The sequence below is a fragment of the Poecilia reticulata genome, chromosome 8 (assembly GCF_904066995.2).
Source record: "Poecilia reticulata chromosome 8, P_reticulata-male-v2, whole genome shotgun sequence".
In the NCBI taxonomy this organism is placed as follows: domain Eukaryota; kingdom Metazoa; phylum Chordata; class Actinopteri; order Cyprinodontiformes; family Poeciliidae; genus Poecilia; species Poecilia reticulata.
Window position 1 is genome coordinate 7,032,224 of NC_088837.1, and position 27,953 is coordinate 7,060,176.

The 27,953-nt window shown below is 36.9% G+C and overlaps 2 protein-coding genes and 1 long non-coding RNA gene across 4 annotated transcripts in view; 2 read left to right on the forward strand and 1 right to left on the reverse strand.

Annotated features, from left to right (window-relative positions):
* Window positions 1–347: 347 nt before the first annotated feature.
* The window catches only part of LOC145552468 (uncharacterized), a 28,045-nt gene continuing 439 nt past the window's right edge, over window positions 348–27,953 (reverse strand). Inside the window, exons 2-3 of the long non-coding RNA XR_014088530.1 lie at window positions 16,868–16,978; window positions 348–527 (exon numbers count right to left, since the gene is read on the reverse strand). This is a non-coding gene — a long non-coding RNA (uncharacterized LOC145552468). The remainder of the gene's footprint in view (window positions 528–16,867; window positions 16,979–27,953) is intronic.
* Window positions 5,753–13,190, forward strand: LOC145552467 (interferon-induced very large GTPase 1-like). Its single transcript, XM_081609724.1, has 3 exons — window positions 5,753–5,881; window positions 5,976–6,007; window positions 6,113–13,190. The coding sequence occupies exons 1-3, from the start codon at window positions 5,818–5,820 to the stop codon at window positions 10,841–10,843; spliced, it is 4,827 nt and encodes a 1,608-aa protein (XP_081465850.1). The 5' UTR covers window positions 5,753–5,817; the 3' UTR covers window positions 10,844–13,190.
* On the forward strand, window positions 16,513–27,830 carry LOC103468534 (interferon-induced very large GTPase 1-like). 2 transcript variants are annotated; one of them, XM_081609719.1, is made up of 9 exons: window positions 16,513–16,571; window positions 18,880–18,997; window positions 19,087–19,118; window positions 19,806–19,914; window positions 20,004–20,567; window positions 20,824–20,855; window positions 21,218–21,323; window positions 22,590–22,627; window positions 22,700–27,830. In XM_081609719.1, the coding sequence occupies exons 2-9, from the start codon at window positions 18,898–18,900 to the stop codon at window positions 27,557–27,559; spliced, it is 5,841 nt and encodes a 1,946-aa protein (XP_081465845.1). In that variant the 5' UTR covers window positions 16,513–16,571; window positions 18,880–18,897; the 3' UTR covers window positions 27,560–27,830. The 2 variants fall into 2 exon arrangements, with proteins under 2 accessions (XP_081465845.1, XP_081465846.1); XM_081609720.1 differs by lacking the exon at window positions 16,513–16,571 and adding an exon at window positions 17,433–17,857.

The following is a 27,953-nucleotide window of genomic DNA, read 5'->3' on the forward strand; positions in this document are numbered from 1 at the left end:
AGAGAGATGTCAGTCAGATTACCAGAGTTGGGTGCAGCCTGCCTAAATGTCTATGTGGACCAGCGGACAGGCCGGGCCCTAAAGTAACAAATAAATAGTTTTAATTTTTACTTTTTGTCTTTAAGATACCAAACTTTGCACATAACTTGATACTTTTTATCTGTATGATTACATCATTTTAAATATTAATTGTTCTGATCCAATTTTGCATTACCCATGGAAGAAACCAGCAGTTCACATCTGTAATATTAAATCAGATGTTCTGATCAGTTATTACTCAAATTGTCAAGGGGTGTGGTTGGTGGTGGTGAGAATGAACGCAGGAGACCCAGGATGTGATGAAAATGAAGAATTTAATAGTAGCTCGACAGTCCAGGACAGGCAGCACGGCAGCAAATTAGCACACAGCTAATACCGGTAGCAACTGACATAGAGACTGAAGACTGAACCGAGCAACCTCAGGACTTCACAGTTCAACTGAGGAAACTGACTGACAGAGACGTAGAAGGACCACATGCGACAAGGATCTGACAAGAGACAGAGACAACAGGTGGACTTAAATACAGGAGGGTAATCAAGGGAACTAGACACACCTGGGAACAATTAAGGGTTGACAGGACAACACAGACTCGGGGAAACAGGACTAAACACAGAAAATCCCAAAATAAATTATACTGAACAACACAGATCATAACACAAATATCTTTTTGTTTTTTTTACTAAATATTTCTTTGTACTTTTACTTGAGTAAAATCTTGGATGGATATTTCTTACCATTACTTGAATAAAAATATTTAAGTAGTGCTACCTTTATTGTACCCATCTCTGGTTATAACATAAAAGAGGCGTTAAGATACCAGTTAGATCTGATATGACTGAAATAATCAACACCCAGATACTAAAAACACCCCTAGAAAAGATTTCCATGCCACAAATGTTCTCTCATGATGTGACATAGTCTTCATGTGACTTAGCAAGTACATCACATATAAATATGTTATCTGAAACAGAACAGTATGTAAAAGCTGTAGATTTTTATTTGATAAAATACCATTTAATATATTAATGTTTATAGCATTTTTGTATTTCCACAGTCATGGAGCGTCATGATGCTCAACTCTTAGAGAGAGACAAAAACATACAAAAGGATCCTGAAAATATGTCAGCAAACAATGCAGGTAAATTATTGAGACCCTGACTGAACATCTTAGTTGTGTATTTCTATAAAGGCTGCTATAAAATATTCTGTCCTTTAACAATACTCATCTTGTTTTGCAGTGACTCCTATACTCACACTCATATTAATTGGAAACAAAGATTCCATTGAGATTGGATCAAAAAACTGCTTACTGGACCATGACAAGGACATGCATGCAGTAGACTTTTCCTCCAGACTGTATGACCTCTTTGGTCGTGAGATCATTTTAATTAACATGCTCGGGTTGCCAGATATTGACAAGGTTCCAGTTATTTTAGAGGACCATGTCTTTATATTGCTGATATCAAATGTCCTGCAGTATACTTCTGGAATGCAGTGGTTAGAAAGCAAATTAGGACTGAAACACAATTCTTACGTTTTGACAGTTGTGACTCATGACTCAAATAAAATTAGTGAAATTGAACTTAATAACCTGAAAATGAAGAGCAGTTTTTCTGAAAAACGATTCCATACATGTACAAGAAGCATGATGGATAAAAATGAGATTAACGCTCTTTTGAAAAAAATAGATGACATGGTCTCTGAAAATAGACAGAATGGAGGAAAAGAAGCCAATGCTGATGTAACATTGAGGACAGGTAAGAGTTTTAACATCTAGTCTTTTTACTTACAGTGTAAATTATTGCGTCATTTATCTCTCTAATCCTCTAAAGCCCTGATGCTGTGGACAATTTACACACATTTACAGCCACAAGCTGTTAACATTTCTTTATGTTGAGCATGATCATTTTTTTCATTATTTAAAATGGTTAAAGTCAAGATTCATGAAGTTTTTTTTTCCATCTTCACCTGCCTTTTTCCTCCGAAATTCTTCACTTAAAATTAAATTATTTAATTATTATTGTTATTAAGCATGCCCTCCATCCCTCATCTATTTTTCACCCTAACCAGTAACCCTACATCATTCTGTCAAGTTAAATAAGTATTGTTGTGTTACCTTATGGGTAATTTTATTGCCCCCTGGGGCATCCTGTTAACGATGAAGAGAAACTTGAATATCCAAAGTTTTCTTTAATAGCGGCAAGTGTGGTCAACAAGATGAAAGTGACCACAAACACCAACACCACCATGACTTCCTGTACTTTTTTGCAGCGGCTTTTATCTGGCTGCTGAACTACACTGGCTTGATTGATGGATTTCTGCAGAGATGGTCACCCTTCTCTGGAAGGTCTTCTGGAACCTCTTATCACAGAGGAACTCTGGAGCTCTGACAGAGTGACCACTGGGTTTTTGGTCACATCCCTGACCCATCTTATTCTTAGCCCCTATGAGGCTTTGCGTGAATTATGGGTGTGACTTCTGCCTCACACCCAACCGCCATTTGTTTACATGTTAGCAACTTGCTAACCGGCTGTTAAAGGTTTTAGACTATAAAATATGTGGGAACTCCAGCTATTACAACTTACATAGGCAATATTGTTTTCCCGCTACCTACAGCTAATGAGAGGAGGGGTGGTGACTTGAAGAAGCGGCCGCAAATAACCCGCACTCGCATATTTAGCTACTTCATTGACTCAGTTGCTTTGGGTTTTCTTCTGTTGGCTTTTTGTCCGCATAATGAAATGAGCACAAATAAACTGGCCCAAACATAATGATAAAGACTCAGATCCACTGATTATTCTGCCATAAACATAAACAGAATTACATTCTTGCACTTCTTTTTTTATGTGTAATCGTTTTGATTTATGTTATGCGTCAAAAGATGTAAACCAATAGCCACACATGAACTTTATTATTTAAAAAAAATGAAAATGAAAAATAAAATTCACATCACACCAAGCTAATATTGTGTAGTTCCGGTGTTTTACACTCTTGCCGCAAAACTGCAGCTCAGAACTCTTGACCAGCTTCACAACTTTTCATTCTTCATAGTAATGAGCTGCTAGCTGCACTGCAGAGTCACTGTTATTCCACTCCAAAACATAACACTAGTGCTCCTGGCACAAGTCCTGATTAAACTCACAGTTGCATCTTCAGTATCGAGCAGCTCTCTGATAGCAGATGGAGTGTCCATCTACAAATTTTTTATTTACTTAATATTGTACAATAACCAAAAAGAGTGATGTAACATCTATCATATAGATTATAATGAAATGCTGGTACGTACGGTACACACCGGAAGTAAGACCCATAATCGTCTCCACGGTAACCCTCCCAGCAATAAGGTCAATATTCTGACTGGCCAGTTTAGATGCCCAGTCAGCTCTAGGAATAGTACTGCCGGCTCCAATGATGGAAGTCACAGAGCTTCAAAGCAGCAGGAATGTTTCTGGATCCTTCCCCTGATTTGGGCCTAATTTTCTTAATAAAAATATGTTTTTTTAACACATTTATTAAACCTATCACATGTTGCAACAGTGTAATAAGAGACAGAATCTGTGAAAATATTGAGTTCCTCCACCCTGAGCTATTATTTTAGTTAGGAAGAAGCTTTGGAAGTAAAGGGGGAGGGAAAATGGGGATAAGCAAGCGTACATGAGAGTGATTGACAGCGCTAAGACCCGCCTCAAGGTTCTCATTGATTAGTTTTAGTTAGCACTGGAAGAAGGCAGAGGAGCTTGACTTTTTTTCACAAATTACCCGACTCATGCCATATTGTCAGGACCTGGGTAAAAAATACATGTTTTTATAAACACATACTGCAGCTTTAATGGGACGCACAGACCAGGCCCATTAAGTAAAAGTGCTTTTTAATGGTTAGACATTGACAGTCCCTTACTGTGCTTCAGCAATGGAGGAAAAAAACTACTTTATCAACTGAATGAGCCAAATGTATGCTCAGATTATGCAGAACTGGACTACAAACAGGGATTCTCAGTGTTGTGGCCATTTATGTTGAATTGTTGTAAATCTCAATTTCTATCAATTTAGTTTTCTTTGGGCAGTTAGTATATACTTAAGTTAGTTTAGAACTAAAATATGTAATTCATTTTTATATTTAGAATTGTTGCAATTACTTTGGTAACTTTTAGATAAGCCCATTAATTTAAGTGATTAGGAACACACTGGGTAATTGGTGGAGATCTATTGTTTGGCCAACGCCCAGTGTGATGAGGGGAGGTTTTTGTACAATTATTATTTTGGCCACTTGTCAGGACTCTGGGTTTTTGTGTTGGTTTTGCTTTTCATTTTATTTAGCTTTATATTTTAGTTCATTTTAGTTTAACCCTTCATTGTCCTTTTGATATTATTTGAGGTATTTAGTGTAATTAGAATCGTCTTAATTGCTTTCCTTTTCAGTCCTTTAAGGTGTTTCTAGCTAGGTTTATTCTTTAGTTTCCTTAGGTTCTGTCCTTGTTTGTCTGAGTCCATGTTGAGCCTTCTTTAGTGACTGTAGTTTATTTCTATTTTGTCCTTCTATTTATTTCTTACCTGTTTCTAATGTTTATATCTTAATTTCATCACCAACAGTTCAGTTATTCTTCCATGTCCGAGTCCACATTTATCTTCCTTTAGTAATTCTAATTAGGTTATTTCTTTGCTTAGATCTTCTAGTTTTTCTTGCTCTGTGTTCCTAAGTTCTTATTGTTGTTAGATCAGACTTGTTTCTATTTAGGTTCGATTATGGTTTCCCTCATAACTTTCTCTTCTAGTTCATCAGGTTTTCTTTCTTTAGGTTTTTGTTTTTTTTAATAAACAAATGTATGTACATTTAGACTTACACCTGTCTTAAATCGTGGAACAAATTGAGGGGACACTGTGCCAAACATTTTACTTGACCATAACAAGGAAACATATGGAACTATTTTCTACGGTCTGCATTATCTTTTTCAGCTGAACCTTTTACATGCTTTGTTGATGACAAAATTCAGTTTTATCAAGCTGTTTACAGAAAGCATCAAAATTAGGTTGTAGTTGTGCAGCATAGCATATCTGATCCTAAAACCCAGCCAGACCAATTATCTCATAACTTTGTTAAAATCAGAATTACTCATATCAATAATGGTATACAATTAGTTTTTATTTTTATGATTATCTCATCTGCTTTTGTTTTCCTGAATACTTTTACAGAACAAAGAAAGCAGTGTGGACATGAATTAAAGGTAGATTGAAATGACTAAATAATTACCACTTGTATGCTTTGTCTTTGTTAGTTGATACATTTATTTATTTAAGTTTGGGTTTGAGAAATGGACCCTGTGAAATGTATTTTCTCAAGCATGCTAATCTTTAGAAGTGCAAATTAGAAATGTTGACTTTCTCCATAAGTAAAATAACAAGCTATTCACTAGCGGGACTGCAATGCCTGTTTGATTCAACTATGTTGAAAGCTCTACATTTCTTTCCTTAAGGTTACTTTCTATAAGAAAGATTCAAAGATTAATGATGGCAGCAAGAAAGATAAAAAATTATGACATCAAACCTGATATTAATCAATATTTTGCTATCAGTAATTTCCTAATATCTTTCTACGGGACAAAAGAAGAGGGAAACTGAAAATAGAGTAATTTCTTGGCCCTGCTACTAGCAAATTCACATGTCAATCAGCAAAGGATGATTACAGTAATATTTATGCATTTCTCTTATAGAAGGAAGATGTTGGTGGTAAAGGTCCAGAGAGGAAAGAAACAAACAGAACAGAAAGTATTGAACTCAACATGATTACTTGTGAGCTAAGCCAGGAAAGTAACGTTTTACAACAACACCCATCCACCAACTCTGGTATGTCATCACTTGATATGTATTTACTTATTATGTCATCAGTTTATTCCTCATCAGTAACATTCTAATCTGATAAACAACTGGTGTTATGCAGGTGCCCTTAATATGGATTGCAACAGAGAAAAGGTCAGAAATATTTATTTTTAATGATTTTTAGAGTGAACAATTTCACTTTTGTATGTTTCCTGTTTTAAACCTGAAATACATTTTAAATCCATATATTCTTTGCAGCCATTTTGCAATTTTTCAGAGAAAGAAAGAAAAGTACTTCCAAAAGAGAGAGAAAAACAATTTGAAAGACTTGGACTTCAGGAAAAATCTCAAACAAAATGGTCCCCAGCAGAATTTCTTCAAATACGTCAACCTGTGAAACAGCCTAAAAGTATCTCAAAGAAAGATCTAGCAGATGCTTTTCTCCAGAAGTTATTGATGTTGGACTATAGAGCCAGATACATCCCTGTACAAGAAGAAAGCTTTAAAGACATAAGCCAGTCAGAGGTTGTTCAAGTGTCTGACAGTGCTGTTACAGATGACGATGACTTAGATGCTCTTTTTACTACTAATGTAGACATAGATCAGTCAAAAGAGAATCAAGTCCACCCAATGGATGTTCAAATGGCAGTATTTCACTGCTCAGACAGCTTCCTTAAACAGAAAATGACCACAAAGTTGTCACAGTGTCAGTATGCCTTACCACTGCTTGTTCCTGATCCTCTCTCAACAAATATTGAGTGTCCTTTGTGGACATTCAGACAAATAACAAAAACGTGGAAAATAAGCACAATCAAAGAAAACACTACCACTGTCACCATGAAGAGCATGCCGATCTACAAAGCTGAGACTCCCATGGTTTCATTTTTCCGATTGGGCTCCATGTCTTTGTCCAAATCTCAGCTGATGAATGCCTTGATCAACGACCGCCATGACACATTTTTCCACAGAAACTGTCCAGGCAGCACCAAATCTCGTCATTTGATGGACGGGGTGGCAGAGATTGCCTGGTACTGTCCTGCTGGGAAAGACAATGATTTCTTTACTGACTGCATTGCCTTCTGTAATCTTCATGGGGATTCTCTAGCAAATGTAAAACAGCGTGAAATCCTGACTGAAATGTCATCAGTCATTGTTGTTCTTGTGCCAACTCTGGAAAAAAGCCAGGAAAGTACTGCAGTCATTTCTATGCTTTACAAGTCTTCAAAACCTCTAATTATCCTCAATGGTGACAATGACTGTAGTGCAGTTCAGGTAAAACCTCAAAAATACAAACTAGGGCTGAAAGAAAGAAGCCAGTCGGATGTTACTGAAGAACTAAAAAAGATTATAAAAAGCCTTGTGTCTGGACCCCACACATCCTTCCGGCTGGAAACTATGGCTGATGTCTCTGGGGTCAAAGTGGATGAAGATCAGGAAATCTGCCAGAAAGGAAAATCTGCTGCAATGGACCTAGCTAAATTGATTGAAAGGATGGACGTTGCCAAAATCAATGATAAATTTCTTCCCTGCCAAGGTCAACTTTGGTCCAACTGGTGCAAAATAAATAAAGAGTTGCATCATCTAAAGGGAGACATTGAGAAAGAAAAAACCCAGAAGACTCAACAGCTGATGGAACTACGAGAGAAACAGTGTGATGCGTCCAATAGTGAACTGATGAGGTTGTTCACTCAGAGCCTCCAGAGTTTGCCTCCAATAGAAAGAGAATATTTCCTGACATGGACTCAGATCCTCATAGATGCTCTCTCCACAAGTGATCTTTCATCAATTCTCCAAAAATATGATGAAACCTGGTCAGAGGTCTTGGTCCTGAAGAAGAAACATGACAAATCTGATCTATTAAAACACAAACAAACTGAGCTTGAACAGTTGTCAAAAAAGCTTCAATCAGCAACCTTTGGTCTGGAACACATCTTCAGAGAGATGGGACAGATCTATGAAGCCCATAAATCTCTGAATAAACCATCACTGGGCCAACAGCCTGATTGGACTAAATACCCTGAGCTGGCTGCAGATCTGATGATATCAGGACACCCAATGGAGCTGATGGATGGGGATGCAGGCCATGTGCCTTTAATATGGATCTGCAGTCTTTTACAGGAAGTCATCAAGAAACTTGGTGACCAGAGAGTCTTTGTGCTGTCAGTTCTGGGCGTACAAAGTAGCGGAAAGTCAACGATGCTGAATGCCATGTTTGGCCTGCAGTTTGCAGTCAGTGCTGGGAGATGCACCAAGGGTGCCTACATGCAACTGGTCAAACTGTCAGAGGAAATCAAGGATAACTACAAGTTTGACTACATTCTAGTTGTTGACACTGAAGGACTGCGAGCTCTTGAGTTAGCAGGTAATGCTACCCTTCATCATGACAATGAACTTGCAACATTTGTTGTTGGTCTGGGAAACTTGACACTGATCAACATCTTTGGTGAGAATCCATCTGACATGCAAGATGTCCTACAGATTGTTGTGCAGGCTTTCATGAGGATGAAGAAAGTCAAGCTTTCTCCAAGTTGTGTGTTTGTCCATCAGAACGTCACAGATATTGGTGCAGTGGAGAAAAACATGGATGGAAAAAGACGCCTGCAGGAAAAACTGGACGAGATGACTCAACTTGCTGCCAAAGAGGAAGTGTGTGACGTTGAGTGTTTCAATGATGTCATCGCATTTGATGTGCAAAAAGATGTGAAATATTTTGCTCAGCTGTGGGAGGGAAGTCCACCAATGGCTCCTCCAAATCCAGGTTATAGTGAAAGTGTCCAAGAACTGAAGTCCATCATCTTGTCTAAAGCCTCACAGTCCACTGGGATCACTCTGTCACATTTCAGCACCAAAATTCAGGACCTGTGGAACGCCTTGATGAATGAACACTTTGTTTTTAGTTTCAAAAACACCCAAGAAATTGCAGTTTACAGAAAACTGGAGGTTCAATATGGGAACTGGACTTGGACCCTGAGGAGTGAAACACTGAATATTGAAAACCAACTTTATCCTGGAATTGAAAAAGGCCAACTGGACAAAGTTGAGCTGAGTTACCTTAATAAAGAAATGGCTAAAACATATGAAGAAGTAATAAAAAGTATATCAACTTACTTTGAAGATGACAAAGACAAAGAGATGTTGGTTCAGTGGCGGGGCCGATTTGAGAACAAAATCAAAGAGTTTCATGAGGAACTTATTAAAAGTGTGAAGGTAAAACTAGATGAAGTAATCCAGCAAAATAAGGCTAGAAAAATGCTTGACAACAAGAAGACAGAGTTTGAAAACAATCTACTACAGAAGAGCAAAGAGCTGGCTCACCAACTGAAATCCTTTGTAGATGATGAAGAGGAACTAAAAGCACAGTTCAGCACTGTTTGGAGTCACTGGGTTAAGGAATTAACCTCTGATACAAAACCCATTGAGAACATAAACTTGGAGGAAGATCAGCTGGTTGTCCTTCAAGAACTTGGTGTTGAATGGAAACTCATTGATGAGTCAAAAAAGAGTAAGAAATATAAAAATCTGTCAGAAACTGGTTATTATTCTCATTACATAACCATAAAAAAGCACTTCTTACAATTTTGGAAAAGAAATGATATCCCACATGAAGAACAAGAACGAATCAGATCATTTATTAATGAGGTTGAACAAAAATGTCTTTCAAATATTAAGACCAAACCTGTTGCAACAAGAGGTTTTTCATCAACTTACTTGAAGAAAGTGGCTCAAAACATAAAGGATGAAATTCAAAAATTTGAATCTCAGAGAAGATATGTATTCAAGAAGGAGTTTACAGTTGACCTTTCACTGTATGTGTTTGATAGGGCAGAAGATTGGCTGTTAAACTCCCACAAGATCTACAGGGAGAACAATGATGTGTTCACTTATTTGGACAGCAAGAAAAATGAATATTACAACATTTTCAGAAGCTTCTGCAAAGGAAGTTCATCTGCTGTGGTGTTTGGAGAAATTATGTGTGAAAAACTCAAAGTCTCTGCTGTTGAAGCCGTCTGTAACAAGACTGGAGTTGATATTGCTGGAGAGATGATGTGCAGTTTCCCAGCATTCAATGGGAACAGACTGAACTTAGAGAAACACGTGTTGGCATCTCTGGCAGAGAAAGAAGACTTTACCAGATTCATCAGCTACATCAGAAATCCAAGAGCTCAAGTTGAGGCTTTCATCAAAGAAGAAGTAAATGAATACATGTTCACAACACAGAAAGTTAAAGCCCAGACTATCCTGAAGAAAAATGTAGAAGACATCACCAGACCCATCAGTCAGGCTTTGTATGAGGCAACAGAGGAAGTCATAAAGGAGAAAAGAAACATAGAAATGTGGGTGGAGGAGTTTTCCAGTAAACTAAAGCCAAGGTTGACACTTGATACCGTTAGTTGTCAAAACTTCAGTGACATAAACAATTTTGAATTTCTTAAAGAAGAGATAGAGAAAGGCCTGGAAATAATCACAACAGAGATGAACAAACTCTCCCTGGAAAAGGTGAATAACTGCAGGCAGAAACCTGAACAGATCCTGATTGATCAGCTGTGTAACTGCTGCTGGGAAAGGTGTCCATTCTGTGCTGCTGTTTGCATCAACACTTTGAAGGACCACAGTCCTGAGAAGCACAGCGTTCCTTTTCATCGACCCTCTGGAGTCAAAGGTTGGCATAAAAGAGGAAAAGTTGATCTGGTCATTAATTTCTGCACCACATCAGTTGCAAGTGACAGAAGCTTTTACCCAAAACACGACTCAGAGCAAACAGTTCCTTATAAACAGTATCCAACTGCTGGAGAACCATATGCTTCCTGGAGCATTACAGCTGATAACTCTATGTTGCCTTACTGGAAATGGTTTGTCTGCCGCTTTCAAAAGGAACTGGAAGAGTACTATGTCAAGAAATTCCAGGGTAGTGGAGAAATTCCTCAGGATTGGACATCCTTCAGAAAGGAGGACGCCATTGAAAGTCTGAATGAAATGTGTAGTTTGTGAGGAAACTGAAGCTGTTCATAAAATCTAACCTCGTTCCTAAAGTTGTGGGTTTGATTCTTAGCAGTAAAGAGAAACACTGATGCTCAAGGCTCTGCAGAACAAATAAGCATATAATTACCTTTGGTTCATACATACTTCTTGAGATATTCTTTTAGTTATAGATTACATGACTTCAAGTATATGTTTTATCTAATTCATTTTCAGTCTTATTGTTTTTCCTTCTTATTGCAATTATTTTAGTGACCCAAAGATGCGATTTAGAAAGTTATCACTGACATGTGACATAAACAATTTTTAATTTCTTAAAGAAGAGATAGAGAAAGGCCTGAAATGCAACACAGAGGAGATGAACAAACTCTCTCTGGAAAAGGTGAATAACTGCAGGCAGAAGCCTGGACACATCCTGATTGATCAGCTGTGTAACTGCTGCTGGGAAAGGTGTCCATTCTGTTCCGCTGTTTGCACAAACACTTTGAAGGACCACTATGATAAAGAGAATAACAAAAACCAGCACAGCATTCCTTTTCATCGAAGTAGTGGGGTTAATGGTCGGAAATACAGAGGAACAGTTGAAATGGTCATTGATTTTTGCACCACATTAGTTGCAAGTGATAGAAGCTTTTACCCAAATGAGTCAGATTGGCTAGTTCCATATAAACAGTATCCAACTGCAGGAGAAAGATATGCTTCATGGAGCATTACAGCTGATAACTCTATGTTGCCCTTCTGGAAATGGCTTGTCTGCCGCTTTCAAAATGAACTGGAAGAGTACTATGGTTTGAAATTCCAGGGTAATGGAGAAATTCCTCAGGATTGGAAAAACTTCAGTAAGGATAACGCCATTGAAAGTCTGAATGAAATGTGTAGTTTGTGAGGAAACTGCAGCTGTTAATAAAAACTAATCAAAGTTGTGGGTTTGAGTAATAATTGTGATGCCAAATGTTCTGCAAAATGAATGAATGATCATTTATTAACTTTGGTTTGTACATCCTAAACATGGATAAATGAAATGGCTCCAAACAAAGCCATTTTGCTTTATATTTTACTTTACATTAGTGTTCGGTCTTACTGTTTTTTCTGTTATTCTCATTATTTTTCAGTCATCAAAAGGCGTTATTTAGGAAATAAGCATTAAAATATTAAATATGACTCTTGATTTGGGTTACAGTATGTAAGCATGTAAACATTTTGTATCCAGAGGGAATCAGTTTATTATGGCATATTTTCTCATGTTTTAAAATTTTATTTATGTATTGCAAAATTAAAATCTTAATCCATATATTTTTGAAGACGGGTGACAATCTTAATGATCCAGCAGATAAACATAAAATTTTCCACATGTGAATTTCATGAACAAGATGTTTTTGTAAATGAGCAACAATTTAGATTTTTTTCCCTAATTTTTTCATTTATATTCAAACCTTGGTGAGTTAAACTAATTTGTTAAACTGAGTATTATTTCTCCATCTTTTAATTTTTTTTTATTTCTTTAGTCATTCTATGCCTTATTCCCTATACATTTGTTTTTCTCTAAATAAACGTCCGTTTTTGTAGCAGAAAATGATAATGTCAAACAAAATGTAACCAGTCTTGAAATAAATGCAATAGACTTCTTTGACATATCACATCATTAATAATACATGTTATAAGATTTAACAGGACAGAGAACACAACTTTTACACTCCAGTAAAGGTTTGATTGTAGCTTGTATTAAATTCACTAAAATCAGACAACTGTTCCTGTTTCCTCTTTTTCACCTCTTCAAAATAAATAAAGGAAATAAAGGTGTGAAATCAAATAAGTTAAATGTTTTGGATATGGTTAGGAAGAATCAATTTTCACCAACATTTTCTATTCCAGGAGTTCTCAGGTTGTTTATTGTAAAATCCATGTTCCATGTAAAAGAGTGAGCTACTTTTACTGATACATGTTTAATATCGTTCAGGCATGTTTATCAAAGACTTTGTTTCATTTCAAATGTATTACTGTCTATTTTTTTAAACACGTATCTATGTGTTTCTTAGCAGATCTTCAAGCGTGTCATATTGAACATCCTCCACAGCAGTAATTATAGATAATGAGATTAACATGAACACAGTTGGACTAAACTGAAAATGAAATACAAACAAAACTATTTTGACATGGCTTAACATTATCAGGGATAAGATAGTTTCTGTGTGCTTCAGGTTCATGAAGCAGAATGTTCTGTCCTGTAACGTTAATTCTTCTCTGCAGAAAGTTGTGCATTTTACACTTTACATGATTCCACCAACCAGGAGTCCTTGGGCTGCACAGAAAAAGCTCCAATTTAATTTAAAATGTTTTTAACTTTTTATTTTAATAAACAAACAAAAAAAAACTAGCTGCAAAAATCCAATCATATTTTGTCCATTCTTTATGCATGGGTCTTTAGAAGTTTTATTTTCTCTCCTTGTTGTTTTTCCCAGCCAATCAATGCATTAAAATAAATGGCCTGGATCTATTTAATGTTTTTCTAAAAGCACTTTACAGTAGAGCAACATTCCCTCATTCACACTTCCATGTACATCAATAGGCAACTTGGGGTTAAATTGCCTTGCCCAGGGGCAGGCAATCTAACCTGAAGCCAATTTGAGAACAAAATCAAAGAGTTTCATGAGGAACTTGTGAGATCAGTGGAAAGAAAACTGGATGAAGTAATCCAGCAAAATAATACTAAAACAATGCTTGACAAAAAGAAGACAGATTGAAAGCAAGCTTCTCCAGAAGAGCAAAGAGTTTGCTCACCATTTAAAATGCATCGCACAGTTTAGCACTGTGTTTTTAGTCACTAAAATAAGACAACTGCTCATGTTTCCTCTTTTTCACTTCCTCACCTAGTGACTTTAACCCTTTTTCATTGGGTTAAGGTCACTGGGTCACCTTAACCTTGTGACTCCACTCCTTAACCCAGCGGACTTATTGGGAGAAGGAATTATCCTCAGATACAAAACCCATCAAGAACATAAACTTGAAGGACAACGAACTGATCTTCCTCCAAGATCCTGAATGTTGCATATTTCACTCAACTAAATATAAAGGCAGATAAGAGTCTGTCCACTAGGGGGCAAACTGTTAAGAATGTGGTCATTTTAATTGTCTCTGTGCAAGCTGAAATGATTGGATCAATAAATCCTTTTAATTAAATACAATTTTGTTAAATATATTCTTAAGCATAAGAAAATATGAGGATCATAATATGTCTTGATGCCATCTGGGAATTTTTTGACCACTCAATTTAACATAAAAAAATAAAAATGTGATTTTGCCATTTATTTCATCAATGTCAAACTGTTTACCTTCGTGTTTTTGCCCTCAGTTAATTAAGAAAAATAGATGCTGCCTTTGGGGTAAAAATGTGAATTTTAATATTCAAGCAGCTCATAATAAACCAGGAGAAGAAAACTTGATTTATTCTTTGAATTGTACTTTTGCTTTCTTGCTGTTTAGTGTAACGGTTTCAGAGAAACAGGAATTCACTTTCACTTTGGCTTTCATGATTCCGGTTCTAAATACAGCACAAGCAGAGCTCTGCAGGATGTGATAGGTCAAAGGAGGGGTTGTGTTGTGTTTTGTGTTTTGTCCTCGCCTGATATGGAGGGACACCAAAGGAAAACATGGAAAACTGAGCAAAGCAAAAATAAAAGAAGCAAGTTTTAAATAATATAAGTTATTCTGAACGTTAAATTGTAAGATTTTCCATTTTGTAAAAAGCCTACTATCTTTTCCAAATAACTTTTGTTTTATTTACCAAAAAATAAGGACAGTTAATAGAATCTTTTTACAATTATTTGAATTTGAATCCAACGTTAAGTTTGATACAAATGGTTGGAGTGACCAATGTCCCTGCTCCCTTGAGCTCATTAAGACTCCTTTAATTTAATTCTGGCCGGATTGCTAATCTTTTTTTTTTTACAATCCTTGTTACCTCTGATGGTCAGAAATAGGGATATTGGAAGATAATAGGACACAATAAATTAAAAATATATATATTAACTAATTAACAGGCTTGCAGTGAATTTGTCATGCAAATGATTTGACCTCTTGAAGCGAGTAAAATGGAAAAGTAGAAAATTTATGCAGAAAAACTGACATGCGCTATTGAGATGTGATCATGGACCCGAAAACGATGGATCAGGATTGAGCAGCTAAGGAAGAAGTTAATAAGAACCGATCAGAAGTGTGGCAAAATTCATACAGGGTAATCTCTGCTTTGCATGTTCACCATGATGAACATGATGGCTTTATAAATGGATGGTTGGCCATGTAACTTGCTCATGTCACAGTTTTCACAGCTTTATGACCTTCTGGACTGTCAGTCTATAAACCTTCTATATTGTAGGTCATCAAGCCTCCTGCACCCTGACCTCTAAACATCTTTGTGGGTTCATCCAGAGCTTCTCGTTTCCTCATTTGTGTTTAGATTGTTTTGTGCATTCTTGTGTTCTGTTCTTTGTGCATTTTGGTTTCATTTCTCTGAGATCATATTAGTCTTTCCCCCTTGGGTTGTGGTTTCTTTGAGGCATAGTTCAGCTCTTCTGTGTTAATTATTCACCTTCCTTCAGCCGGTTAGCTCAGTTTCATAGTTCACCCGATTTCCTCGAATGCATTCATTCTCCACTCTGCCCTGAGTAAAGGCTCACAGGTATTCATTGTCCTTCACTGGTTCGTTTTGTTACACACATTTTGGTTTAAAACTCAGAAAACATGGCAGGCAAAATGTTAGCTCAATGTCTCCCATTTTCCTGCAACTTATTTTAATATCAATCATAAAGTGGGCCAAAGCACCACACATATAATTTTTTTCCAAATGAAAAGATACATTTCATTATATCTCAGTTAAAATAATGAAATGTATAGCTAATGTATAATATAATGTAATAGCTGGAATCTTTTAGAAGGGGTCTTGAGAAAATAATATGATCTATGTGGTTTAAATTTGTCCATACACTGCAATCCTCCACAATCCTCTGAATAAAACCAATAAAATATTTACTGACTAAGATGTTAGGATGTTGCTCAGAATGTCAGCTCTCAGGATGTGGATAAGCCAAACATAACCTTTCATACAACTGGTTAAAAGTGGCTCTAGTGTGACCCCTGGTTAACATCAAACATCATCTCTGTAGTGGATGACAGAACCCAAAAGAAATGAGACTCAAATTTAGGCATGACTACAAACACACACACAGGAGAAATAGAAAGAGAAAGGAGAGTATCTCGTGCTGCAGAGAGATCATTATGTATGAGAAAAGGATAAATCATAACCAAAAATAAGCTTAATCTAATTTCATAGACTTGAACATCTTATAATAACGATGCAATAAAAGACATTATTTACAGGTGCCAGTGTCTGCAGCTCTGAATGACTGAAAAACTTTATCTCAAACACTTTATCACTCAAGACATGCAACCTCAGGTTTTACAAAAAGATAAATGATTTTTACCAGTACGGTTATGTAAGCTGACACATATATTTAAACTGTTGACTAGCCAGCCTCAGTGAATTTCTTGTAAGTCACAAGGTACCAGTGAGCTACTTTCATTTTTACATTTGTTGGAGTCAAATTACAGTTCATGTTCATGCAGAGGTTTGCAGCCAATCACAGACAAGGGGAGGAGTTTCAGTGGACAGAGACACTATAACTAACGGGCTTATGTTCTAATAATAAATTAAAAGGTCCAGTCGGGTCAGAAAACATCGTGCAAGGTGAGTTTGTATCACAGACATGATATACTTTGTAAGACTTTTTCTTTTATAAAGATATTTTCTATTTTGAGTCTTAAATGTATTGAATTTTGTTGAAGATGTTGCTCACCAAAGAACAAAAATACCTATTTGTCCATATTGTTGAAAACTTTGCTTTTCTATTTTCACATTATTGTATTTAATTACAGAATTTCCTGCCTAAACTAATGCAAATGTTTTATATTCTTCCTAAACTTAACAATTTACACTAAAAACCGCTGTCAATGATATGCATTATTGTTTGTGGGAAAACTTACTGAGATTAGTCCACATTCAGACGTCACTGTTGGTCAAAAAGCTGCAGAAACAATGTGAGGACCCGGGGTTCATGTGAAGGTTGGCATGTGTTCCCACTGCAGCGCCTCTTTCTGTGTGGATTGAGAAAAATCATATTGAAAAATAAAATATACTGTAAATAGATTCTTACAATAAGCTTGACTTAATGAATCAATAAAGCTCCAATTCAAAACAAGATAAGGCGAGAATAGAAATTAGACATAAACATCTGAAAAGATGCAGGACTGCAAAATGACTGAAGACTTTCAAAGATATAAAAATGATGCAGAAAGAATGGGAAACAAAATACAGGAGAAAAAGAAAAACAGAAAGAAAGAAAACAGGAAGAAATTACACAATCCTAATCACACATGATGGTAGGAGTCAAGCAAACTTTGTCCATCTGTACTTGTCCTTCCAGACGTGTCCTAAAACATAGCAGGACCTTTATTAAAAACACAGCAACAATGAGGGAGTAATGATGTAAAATATCAGATGACCGTCTGGTTTCACACAAGACTCTAAAAGACCAATGATTGAATTTAATACTGTAACAAGGCGGCCGTTTTGCGGTTGGATTTTACGATGATGAAGATTTCAGGAGGCAGAGTCAGGTGGTAACAGCAGTGGGTTTATTCTCCTCAGACAATAATTATTTCCTTCACAGGTGAAAACTGAAGGCTTAAATAGTCTCAGCTGTGTTGGACTCAACCACTTCCACTTCACAGTGGGATCTCCCTTAACAAATCTCCACCTATTTAAATAAAATACACTTTAATAAATATAAACATTTAAATTTACTTTTTATAAATGTTTCATATTTTATCCTACACCAAATGAAACACCACAAAAACCCATAAACGATTATCTCCCCACACTTTTCAATGGCCTCTCCCAGAACCTATAAATGGTGTCTGGACCCCCGGGGTAGTATTTGCCCAAACACCCTGGAGAGGACACAGAAAAGACAGGTGAGTCACTCAATATCAGCACTCCACACTTTACAGATTATGCACACACATTTGTTCCTTTTTACCCACCAGTAGCTCATTGCTCTGAGTAACAATTATCCTCCCTCCACAGGCAACCAGCTCACTTTCCAATGACGAGCAGCTGTGCAGAGCCCAGAACAAAAGGCTACATGCTAATTACTAAAAATACTCAATAAATACCATTAAAACTTCTCGTGTGCAAATTGCTATTTATGTGCAAATCTCTGCTTAAAGTGCAGTGCTAAATAAAGTGCTTGTTCATAAAGTGCATTTAAAGTTCTATACAGCGATTTAAGTAAAAGTAGACCCAGTAATGAAGCTCTCTTCATTACAAATACATTTATTCGAATTGGACAGTGTATTTTAATGAATGTGCAATGTGTCCATAAATATATCAGATTTAGTGACATGCTATTTCCTTCTGTATGTATGAAGCAAACAACATAACATACAAAAATAGCAACATAATACAATATTATAAAACCAACAAATTAAAAACAATTGAAGGACTGGTAAATCTACTTTAACATGTCAAAGTTCTAGTGAAATGATTGAAATAATTATTGGTATTTTCATTCAAAGTATGTGTTCTTGTTTCAAATAGACCCATAAACTTTGTGAAATTCAAAGTTCAAAGGTTTATGGCTGCTTGTTGCACCATATCATTTCTGTAACACAAGATAAGAGAAAGCTCTTGACCCGACGAACACAGATCAAGCATAAACTTCTGACCCACATGAGTTGCCTGGCTGGTACAAAGCTATGCAGCTCCATATGCAATAAATTCATAATGTACATTTTTTACTTTTTCCTTCTTTTAACACACTGGCTTCAAGAAAAAATGTTCACTTTGTGTTCCATCTGCCAAAAGGTACCTATATGAGAAATAATCAGTTATTTCTCAAGACAATATGTAGAAAAAAAATCTTTCACATAAGACTTGGAATGATGTCAGAAGTATTATAATATATTTCAAATTAACTTAATTTTTGTGTTCTCAGATATGAAAAACAGCGAGAATGGAGGTTGATGAAAACACAGCTGAAAGACCAGAGAGAGAATCTGCAAGAAGTGATGATTTACACATAAGGGAGAGCTCTTATCATGTGTGTAATGAAGGTAATTTAAGTCTGAAAATAATATATCTGGAAATGCTACCTACCTTCTACTGTCTTGTATTTAAAACAGTGCTTTACATTATTCTACAGCCAAAGTAGAAAAAATGACAACTAAAAATAAGGTGAGCATTTTTTTGTATTTTTTTTTTCCCAAGAGAGTATACTTTAACAAAGAAAATAAAAATAAAAAAAATTACAATTCCAGAACTACAGTAAAACCAATGTACATTGGTGAAAATAAGTATTGAACACATCTCTATGGATCTAAGGAGTTACTGTCATGAAATTTACACCAGATGTCAGTCTCGACCCAATTAATCCTCACAAATAAAGCTTCAATAGACTCTTACAGTATTTCCAATTTTATCGGAAATCAATTGGATTATTGACAGAGTCCATTTTGGAGATTTATTTTCTGTCTTTGAAAACCGTTCCAGAACTTCCTTGTCTGTGTTTTCTTTGAAAAATCTACCTTCATCTCATTTGTATTTGCTTTCATCAACTTCTTCCAAGTTTTTTTATTTGTGTCATTCCACTTCACTAACACATAATTTATGTATTTTATTTATTTGTTTTCATTTTTTATTAATGTTTTACTTGGGTTGTTATCAACTTTTGGTGTTAATTTAATGTCAGGGAAATATATTTACTAAAAATGACACGTTCAATACTCATTTTCCTGCTTTAGGTACTAGAGTAATTTTACTGAAAGTAACAGTGGAAACAGGCAGGGTGATCTTTTAATGTTATAAAACTATATCCTTCAAAGTCTTAGTTGAAGGACATACAGTGAAAAATCTGTTTTTTAGTCTGATGCAGGGGAGGAACTTATGGACACTCAACAATCAGACAGCGGTGATAAAAACACAGACAGGAAGATTGCAATTACATCTACAGCATCTGCAAGGGATGGAAGAGGTAACAATAGATGAAAATTATATAATGTAAAAGTTATATGATGTAAAGTACTCTGCAGTGTAATGACAGATTTATTTTCTTTTTTGCAGTGATGCCAGATCTCACTCTTGTGTTAATTGGTGAAACAAATTCCATTGATCTTGAGCCAAATAATGTTCTCCTTAAGGAGGAAACACAGGTGGAAGAGTTTTCATCCAACCTGTATGATCTGTGTGGCCGCCACATCTCTGTCATTAACATGCTTGGTCTTCCAAATAATGATGACATCCCATTATATCAGTCTGTCCATACCTTTGTCCTGCTGATACCAAATGGCCAGCATGTAAGCCAGTACACTACAGGAATGTTGTGGTTCCAAAAAACCTTTGGGAAGGAGAACATTCCTCATGTGATGACAGTAATTACCCACAAGACTGATGAGAACTGTGAAAGTGCACTGCAGGAACTAAAAAGTATGAATAGCTTTTCAGAAGAAAGATACCACACATGTAAAAGAAGTATGGCAGATGCAGAAGAGATAATAACTCTTTTGGAAAAAATCGATGTCATGCTCTCTGAAAGAGATACAGAGTACTGTTGTGAACAATCCCCTAGAAAAAATGGAAACCAGAAGAAACTGCATGATGTACCACATAAAGCAAACATTACTACAGGTATGATTTAATGATGACTAAAACTTACTTTATTTATTGAGACTCACCCATGTAAATTGCTAATTTATTCACAAGAACTTATTATATGCATATAGCATTCAGTGAGTAATAACAAAGGATGTTTCTTATAATTTGTTAAACTATAACTATATTTGACAAAACTCTTACTGAAGTTTTTTAAATGTTAATCTCTACAGATAGCCTTTGGCAAATAAGATAATATTATCTGCTCTTTTTTTCCTAAATCATTCTACAGAAGAAAAGGCTGAAGCTGAACCTGAACTTAAGGTAAGACAAACTCAATGTTTGGATATAGACCTGATCAAGTTTTTTGCTGAATTCATAATTTCATCTTAAGAACATGTGATGGAATACAGTAACTTGTGGATGTCAACATACAGAAGTATTTCTATTACTTTTCTAGCTAATTTATGTAGTTACATAGATTTTCCAGTTCGGTTCAAGACAATGCAGCAGCTTCACTGCTTTGAAAAATCCTAGCTCAACCTCTGATTTACACACAAAGTGGCAGGCTCTTTTAAAATGCCTTCAGGAATTTTCTAGTTACGTTTTTGAAATTATGTTGTTACTAAATAAACTCTGAAAAACAAATTAAAACTGAAAAGCTAATGTCACATAATGTTTTTTAGTGTGAACAACTGAAGAAACATGTTGGTGCTGAACAATCTAAAAACATTTATAACAGAGAAGTACAGTGTGAAAACAAGACTGTTCACTGCGAAACAAAAGAGGAAGGTAAGATTCACCCCATCCATCTACCAATCTGTCCATCCATCATCACCGATCTATGACCTTAAGATCACAGTTCCTGAAAGCTCCAGCCAGAACAGAAAAGCTAAATATAGTCCACTTTAATTAAATGTTTCCTAAATCTCTCAAAAGATGAAGGAATGGCCCCACAAATGTTGGAGATCCTCTGAACCTCTGACAGATTTAACCCTCACCACTCATTTGGGTTTTCCCATGTCTGTCTGGCAGCCTTGTTGCCACCATATCAAGCTCAAGGATTGTTAGTTGACAGTTGTATCCATTTCTTCACTTGAGTGTCCAAGAGACAACATCTCAATTCTGATGATCAATCACTGGTTGAAGGTGGCTTAATACAAAGTAACCTTATGAACCACCTTGTGCTCACTGAGTTCCTAACATGGTTTTTCACATTTGTGTAGATTTTTAAGGCAAAGTCAATGGGTGGAAATTCTCCTGTTTTGGTTCTTTTAAACTTCATTGGGAAGCTGCATGGTGGCACAGCTGGTAGCACTTTTAGCTAACAGTAAGAATGTCCCAGGTTTGGTTTCTGTTTTGAGTTGACATGTTCTTCCTGTGAATGTTTGGATTTTCTCCTGGGTACTCAGGTTTTCCATCACAGTCCAAAATCACAACTGTTAGTTCAATTGAACACCCTAAATTAATCATGTAAGGTTGTCTTAACTTTGAGTTTGTCTTGCCCTGTGATGGAGTGGTGACATCTCCAGGGTACACCCCACCTCTCACCCAGTGTTTTCTCACCTGGCAAAAACTAACGGGTAGTGACAATGGATAGATTTCATGTGTGTTTTGCAAACTATTTGGTGCACATCAACTGTTAACACTTAAAGCAAGCACTGGAAGAGTTTCTAGCCCACCTTAATCTTGAGTTGGATCATTCAACAGTAGATTGGATCATACTTCCAGAATGAAAACATACCACTCTCTCCAGTGTAGGGAGTGAGCAGAGGACTGTGTTAATAGGCAAATTTAGTCAGCTTCCACAGTGATGTGAATGCTGTCCACTTTGATTTGATGATAAAAGAACTGAGCCGAAAGATAAGGTTGTCAGTTTACCAAACAGTCTACTCTCCAACCCAAACTAAGGGCCTCGTAATGATGTTTAAGAATGTATTTCAGGAAACCTGATCAAGGATAAGTAGTACACAATGGAGGGATGGATATATACAGCATGCTACATACTTTTTCAAGAAAAATATTAGGTCATTTGTGAATAATCTTTGCTTTTTTTAGGTGTACTTCAGATGGTTATCAATGAACCCAAACATGAGGTTAGAATATCATCTTGTTTTGCTTTGTATTTTTTTCAAACATTCAATGATCATTATATTTTCTTTATGCAGTCTATTTGCAATCCTTTCGAGGACAACCAAAAGAAACGTCAAAAAGAAACTGAAAAACTACTCAGAAGACTTCACCTCCAGGGCCAACATCAACACATGCTGACATCAGAGGACTTTGTACAAATAGGTCCAACTATAAAAAAAACGAATGAGATCTTTGAGAGAGATCTAGTTTGTGCTTTTATTCAGAGGTTAATGATGTTAGATTACAGAGCCAGATACATCCCTGTTCAGCAAGAAAGCTCTGATGTGAACAATTCACAGGCTGTTCAAGTGTCTGACAGTGCTGTTACAGATGATGATGACTTAGATGCTCTTTTTACTACTAATGTAGACATAGATCCGTCAAAAGAGAATCATGTTCACCCAATGGATGTTCAAATGGCAGCATTTCACTGCTCAGACAGCTTCCTTAAACAGAAAATGATCACAAAGTTGTCACAGTGTCAGTATGCCTTACCACTGCTTGTTCCTGATCCTCTCTCAACAAATATTGAGTGTCCTTTGTGGACATTCAGACAAATATCAAAAACATGGAAAATAAGCACAATCAAAGAAAACATAACTACTGTCACCATGAAGAGCATGCCAATCTACAAAGCTGAGACTCCCATGGTTTCATTTTTCCGATTGGGCTCCATGTCTTTGTCCAAATCTCAGCTGATGAATGCCTTGATCAACGACCGTCATGACACATTCTTCCACAGAAACTGTAAAGGCAGCACCAAATCTCGTCATTTGATGGACGGGGTGGCAGAGATTGCCTGGTACTGTCCTGCTGGAAAAGACAATGATTTCTTTACTGACTGCATTGCCTTCTGTAATCTTCATGGGGATTCTCTAGCAAATGTAAAACAGCGTGAAATCCTGACTGAAATGTCTTCAGTCATTGTTGTTCTTGTGCCAACTCTGGAAAAAAGCCAGGAAAGTACTGCAGTCATATCTATGCTTTTCAAGTCTTCAAAGCCTCTAATTATCCTCAATGCTGACAATGACTGTAGTGCAGTTCAGGTAAAACTTCAAAAATACAAACTAGGGCTGAAAGAAAGAAGCCAGTCGGATGTTTCTGAAGAACTAAAAAAGATTATAAAAAGCCTTTTGTCTGGACCCCACACATCCTTCCGGCTGGAAACTATGGCTGATGTCTCTGGGGTCAAAGTGGATGAAGATCAGAAAGTCTGCCAGAATGGAAAATCTGCTGCAATAGAAATAATTGAATTGATTGAAAGAATGGACGTTGCCAAAATCAAAGATAAATTTCTTCCCTGCCAAGGTCAACTTTGGTATGATTGGTGCAAAATCAATAAAGAGTTGCATCATCTAAAGGGAGACATTGAGAAAGAAAAGGGTCAGAAGACTCAACAGCTAATGAAACTACGAGAGAAACAGTGTGATGCGTCCAATAGTAAACTGATGAGGTTGTTCATTCAGAGCCTCCAGAGTTTGCCACCAAAAGAAAGAGAATATTTCTTGACATGGACTCAGATCCTCATAGATGCCCTCTCCACAGATGATCTTTCTTCAATTCTCCAAAAATATGATGAAACCTGGTCAGAGGTCTTGGTCTTGAAAAAGAAACATGACAAATCTGCTCAATTAAAACACAAACAAACTGAGCTTGAACTGTTGTCAAAAAAGCTTCAATCAGCAACCTTTGGTCTGGAACACATCTTCAGAGAAATGGGACAGATCTATGAAGCCCATAAATCTTTGAAGCAAAAATCACTGGGCCAAAAGCCTGAATGGACTAAATACCCTGAGCTGGCTGCAGATCTGATGGTATCAGGACACCCGATGGAGTTAATGGATGGGGATGCAGGCCATGTGCCTTTAATATGGATCTCTAGCCTCTTAAAAGAAGTCATCAAGAAACTTGGTGACCAGAGAGTCTTTGTGCTGTCAGTTCTGGGCATACAAAGTAGCGGAAAGTCAACGATGCTGAACGCCATGTTTGGCCTGCAGTTTGCAGTCAGTGCTGGGAGATGCACCAAGGGTGCCTACATGCAACTGGTTAAACTGTCAGAGGAAATCAAGGACAAATACCAGTTTGACTACATTCTAGTTGTTGACACTGAAGGACTGCGTGCTCTGGAGTTAGCAGGTAGTGCTACCCTTCATCATGACAATGAACTTGCAACATTTGTTGTTGGTCTGGGAAACATGACACTGATCAACATCTTTGGTGAGAATCCAGCTGAGATGCAAGATGTCCTACAGATTGTTGTGCAGGCTTTCATGAGGATGAAGAAAGTCAAGCTTTCTCCGAGTTGTGTGTTTGTCCATCAGAACGTCACAGATATTACAGCAGCAGAGAAAAACATGGACGGAAAAAGACGCCTGCAGGAGAAACTGGACAAGATGGCTCAACTTGCTGCCAAAGAGGAAGTGTGTGATGTTGAGTGCTTCAGTGATGTCATCGCATTTGATGTGCAAAAAGATGTGAAATACTTTGCTCAGCTGTGGGAGGGAAGTCCACCAATGGCTCCTCCAAATCCAGGTTATAGTGAAAGTGTCCAAGAACTGAAGTCCATCATCTTGTCTAAAGCCTCACAGTCCACTGGGATCACTCTGTCACATTTCAGCACCAAAATTCAGGACCTGTGGAACGCCTTGATGAATGAACACTTTGTTTTTAGTTTCAAAAACACCCAAGAAATTGCAGTTTACAGAAAACTGGAGGTCCAATATGGGAACTGGACTTGGGCCCTGAGGAGTGAGATGCTGAACATTGAAAACCAACTTTATCCCAGAATTGAAAAAGCCCAACTGGACAAAGTTGAACTCAGTTACCTTACCAAAGAAATGAGCAAAAAATACAAAGAAATAACAAAAGCTATTGTGGATTACTTTGAAGATGACAAAGACAAAGAGATGTTGGTTCAGTGGCGGGGCCGATTTGAGAATAAAATCAAAGAGTTTCATGAGGAACTTGTGAGAGGAGTGAAGAGAAAACTGGATGAAGTAATCCAGCAAAATAATGCTAGAAAAATGCTTGACAAGAAGAAGACAGAGTTTGAAAACAATCTACTACAGAAGAGCAAAGAGCTGGCTCACCAGTTAAAATGCATTGCAGCAGATGAAGAGGAACTAAAAACACAGTTCAGCACCGTTTGGAGTCACTGGGTTAAGGAATTAACCTCGGATACAAAACCCATCGAGAACATAAACTTGGAGGAGGATCAGTTTGCTGTACTTCGAGATCTTGGTGTTGAATGGGGACTCATTGATGAGTCAAAAAGAAGTAAGAAATACAAAAATCTCTCAGAAACTGGAAACTATGTTTGTTATATAACCCAAAAGAAATATCAAAAACAATATGAGGAAAGCCAACAGTCTCAGGGAAACCAGAGAGAAGCAAACAAAGACACAAGCGGACAAAGCAAAACCTTTTTTGGCTATTTCCAACAATGGTTTGGAATGACATCAACAACACAGCATGTGGAAGAACGTAAACCAAAAAATCCTTTTCAGTATGAAGAACAGGAACTGATCAGATCATTTGTTAAAAAGGTTGAAAAAGAATGTCTTGAAGCCATTAGGAGCAAACCTGTTGCAACAAGAGGTTACAGGTCAACCTACTTGCAAGAACTGGCCAAAAATGTTAAACAAAGAGTGAGAGAGTTTGAATCAGGGAAGAAATTTACATTCAAGAAAGAGTTTACAGTTGATCTTTCACTGTATGTGTTTGATAGGGCTGAAGTTTGGCTCTTAAACTCCCACCACATCTACAGAGAGAACAATGATGCTCTCACTTACTTGAACAACAAGAAAAATGAGTATTATAACATTTTCAGAAGCTTCTGCAAAGGAAGTTCATCTGCTGTGGTGTTTGGAGAAATTATGTGTGAAAAACTCAAAGTCTCTGCTGTTGAAGCCGTCTGTAACAAGACTGGAGTTGATATTGCTGGAGAGATGATGTGCAGTTTCCCAGCATTCAGTGAGAACAGACTGAATTTAGAGAAACATGTGTTGGCATCTCTGGCAGAGAAAGAAGACTTTAACAGATTCACCACCTACATCAGAAATCCAAGAAAGCAAGTCGAGGCTTTCATCAAAGAAGAAGTAAAGAAATACATGTTCACCACACAGAAAAATAAATCCCAGATTATACTGAAGAAAAATGTAGAAGACATCACCAGAGTCATCAGTCAGGCTTTGTTTGAGGCAACAGAGAAATTCAAACACAGAAAAGGAAACATAGAAATGTGGGTGGAGGAATTTTCTAGAAAACTAAAGCCAAAGTTGACACTTGATACCGTTAGTTGTCAAAACTTCAGTGACATAAACAATTTTGAATTTCTTAAAGAAGAGATAGAGAAAGGCCTGAAAAGCATCACAACAGAAATGAGCAAACTCTCCCTGGAAAAGGTGAATAACTGCAGGCAGAAACCTGAACAGATCCTGATTGATCAGCTGTGTAACTGCTGCTGGGAAAGGTGTCCATTCTGTGCTGCTGTTTGCACAAACACTTTGAAGGACCACAGTCCTGAGAAGCACAGCGTTCCTTTTCATCGACCCTCTGGAGTTGAAGGTTGGCATGTAAGAGGAACAGTTGATCTGGTCATTGATTTCTGCACCACATTAGTTGCAAGTAACAGAGCCTTTTACGCTGATGCTGGCTCAGAGGAGGCTGTTCCTTTTAAACAATACCCAACTGCAGGAGAAAAGTATGCTTCATGGAGCATTACAGCTGATGCCTCTATGCTGGCCTACTGGAAATGGTTCATCTGCCACTTTCAAAATGAATTAGAAGTCTACTATGATTTGAAATTTCAGGGTAGTGGAGAAATTCCTCTTGAATGGAAAAACTTCAGTAAGAAGGACGCTATTGAAAGTCTGAATGAAATGTGTAGTTTGTGAAGAAACTGCAACCACTCTATAGTTAGAGATAGCAAGATTGCACACACACTATAATGAATGGCTAGGAATATAAATGTCTGGTTTATTGTTGTCTCAGTTTATTCTGTAAGTGTCATTGAATTATCTAGGAAACTTGAGTTTGAACTGTGTGGAATTCTTTGTTTGTCCCTTAAACCTGTCTTTTTATTATAACGTAACATGTCAAATGTGTTCTCAGTATACAATGTGCAAATAGAATGCATAATTATCCATCCACCCATTTTTTTAACACCTTTGTTCATAACATTTCAAATTGGTTCAATATTTTCCATTACTTATTTATCAGGTTAAAGACAGATTAATTAACAGATTAAAGACGTTCAGTTCGGATGAATGATACCTGAACGTTAGGTCG

Bases quoted from the DNA above. Each gene is read 5' to 3' on its own strand.
- LOC145552467 (XM_081609724.1), top strand. From the start codon at position 5,818: ATGATTACTTGTGAGCTAAGCCAGGAAAGTAACGTTTTACAACAACAC. The intron at 5,882-5,975 runs GTATGTCATCAC...GGTGTTATGCAG, and splicing joins ACACCCATCCACCAACTCTG to GTGCCCTTAATATGGATTGC. The intron at 6,008-6,112 runs GTCAGAAATATT...TATTCTTTGCAG, and splicing joins TGGATTGCAACAGAGAAAAG to CCATTTTGCAATTTTTCAGA.
- LOC103468534 (XM_081609719.1), top strand. From the start codon at position 18,898: ATGGAGGTTGATGAAAACACAGCTGAAAGACCAGAGAGAGAATCTGCA. The intron at 19,119-19,805 runs GTGAGCATTTTT...TCTGTTTTTTAG, and splicing joins AAATGACAACTAAAAATAAG to TCTGATGCAGGGGAGGAACT. The intron at 22,628-22,699 runs GTTAGAATATCA...TTCTTTATGCAG, and splicing joins TCAATGAACCCAAACATGAG to TCTATTTGCAATCCTTTCGA.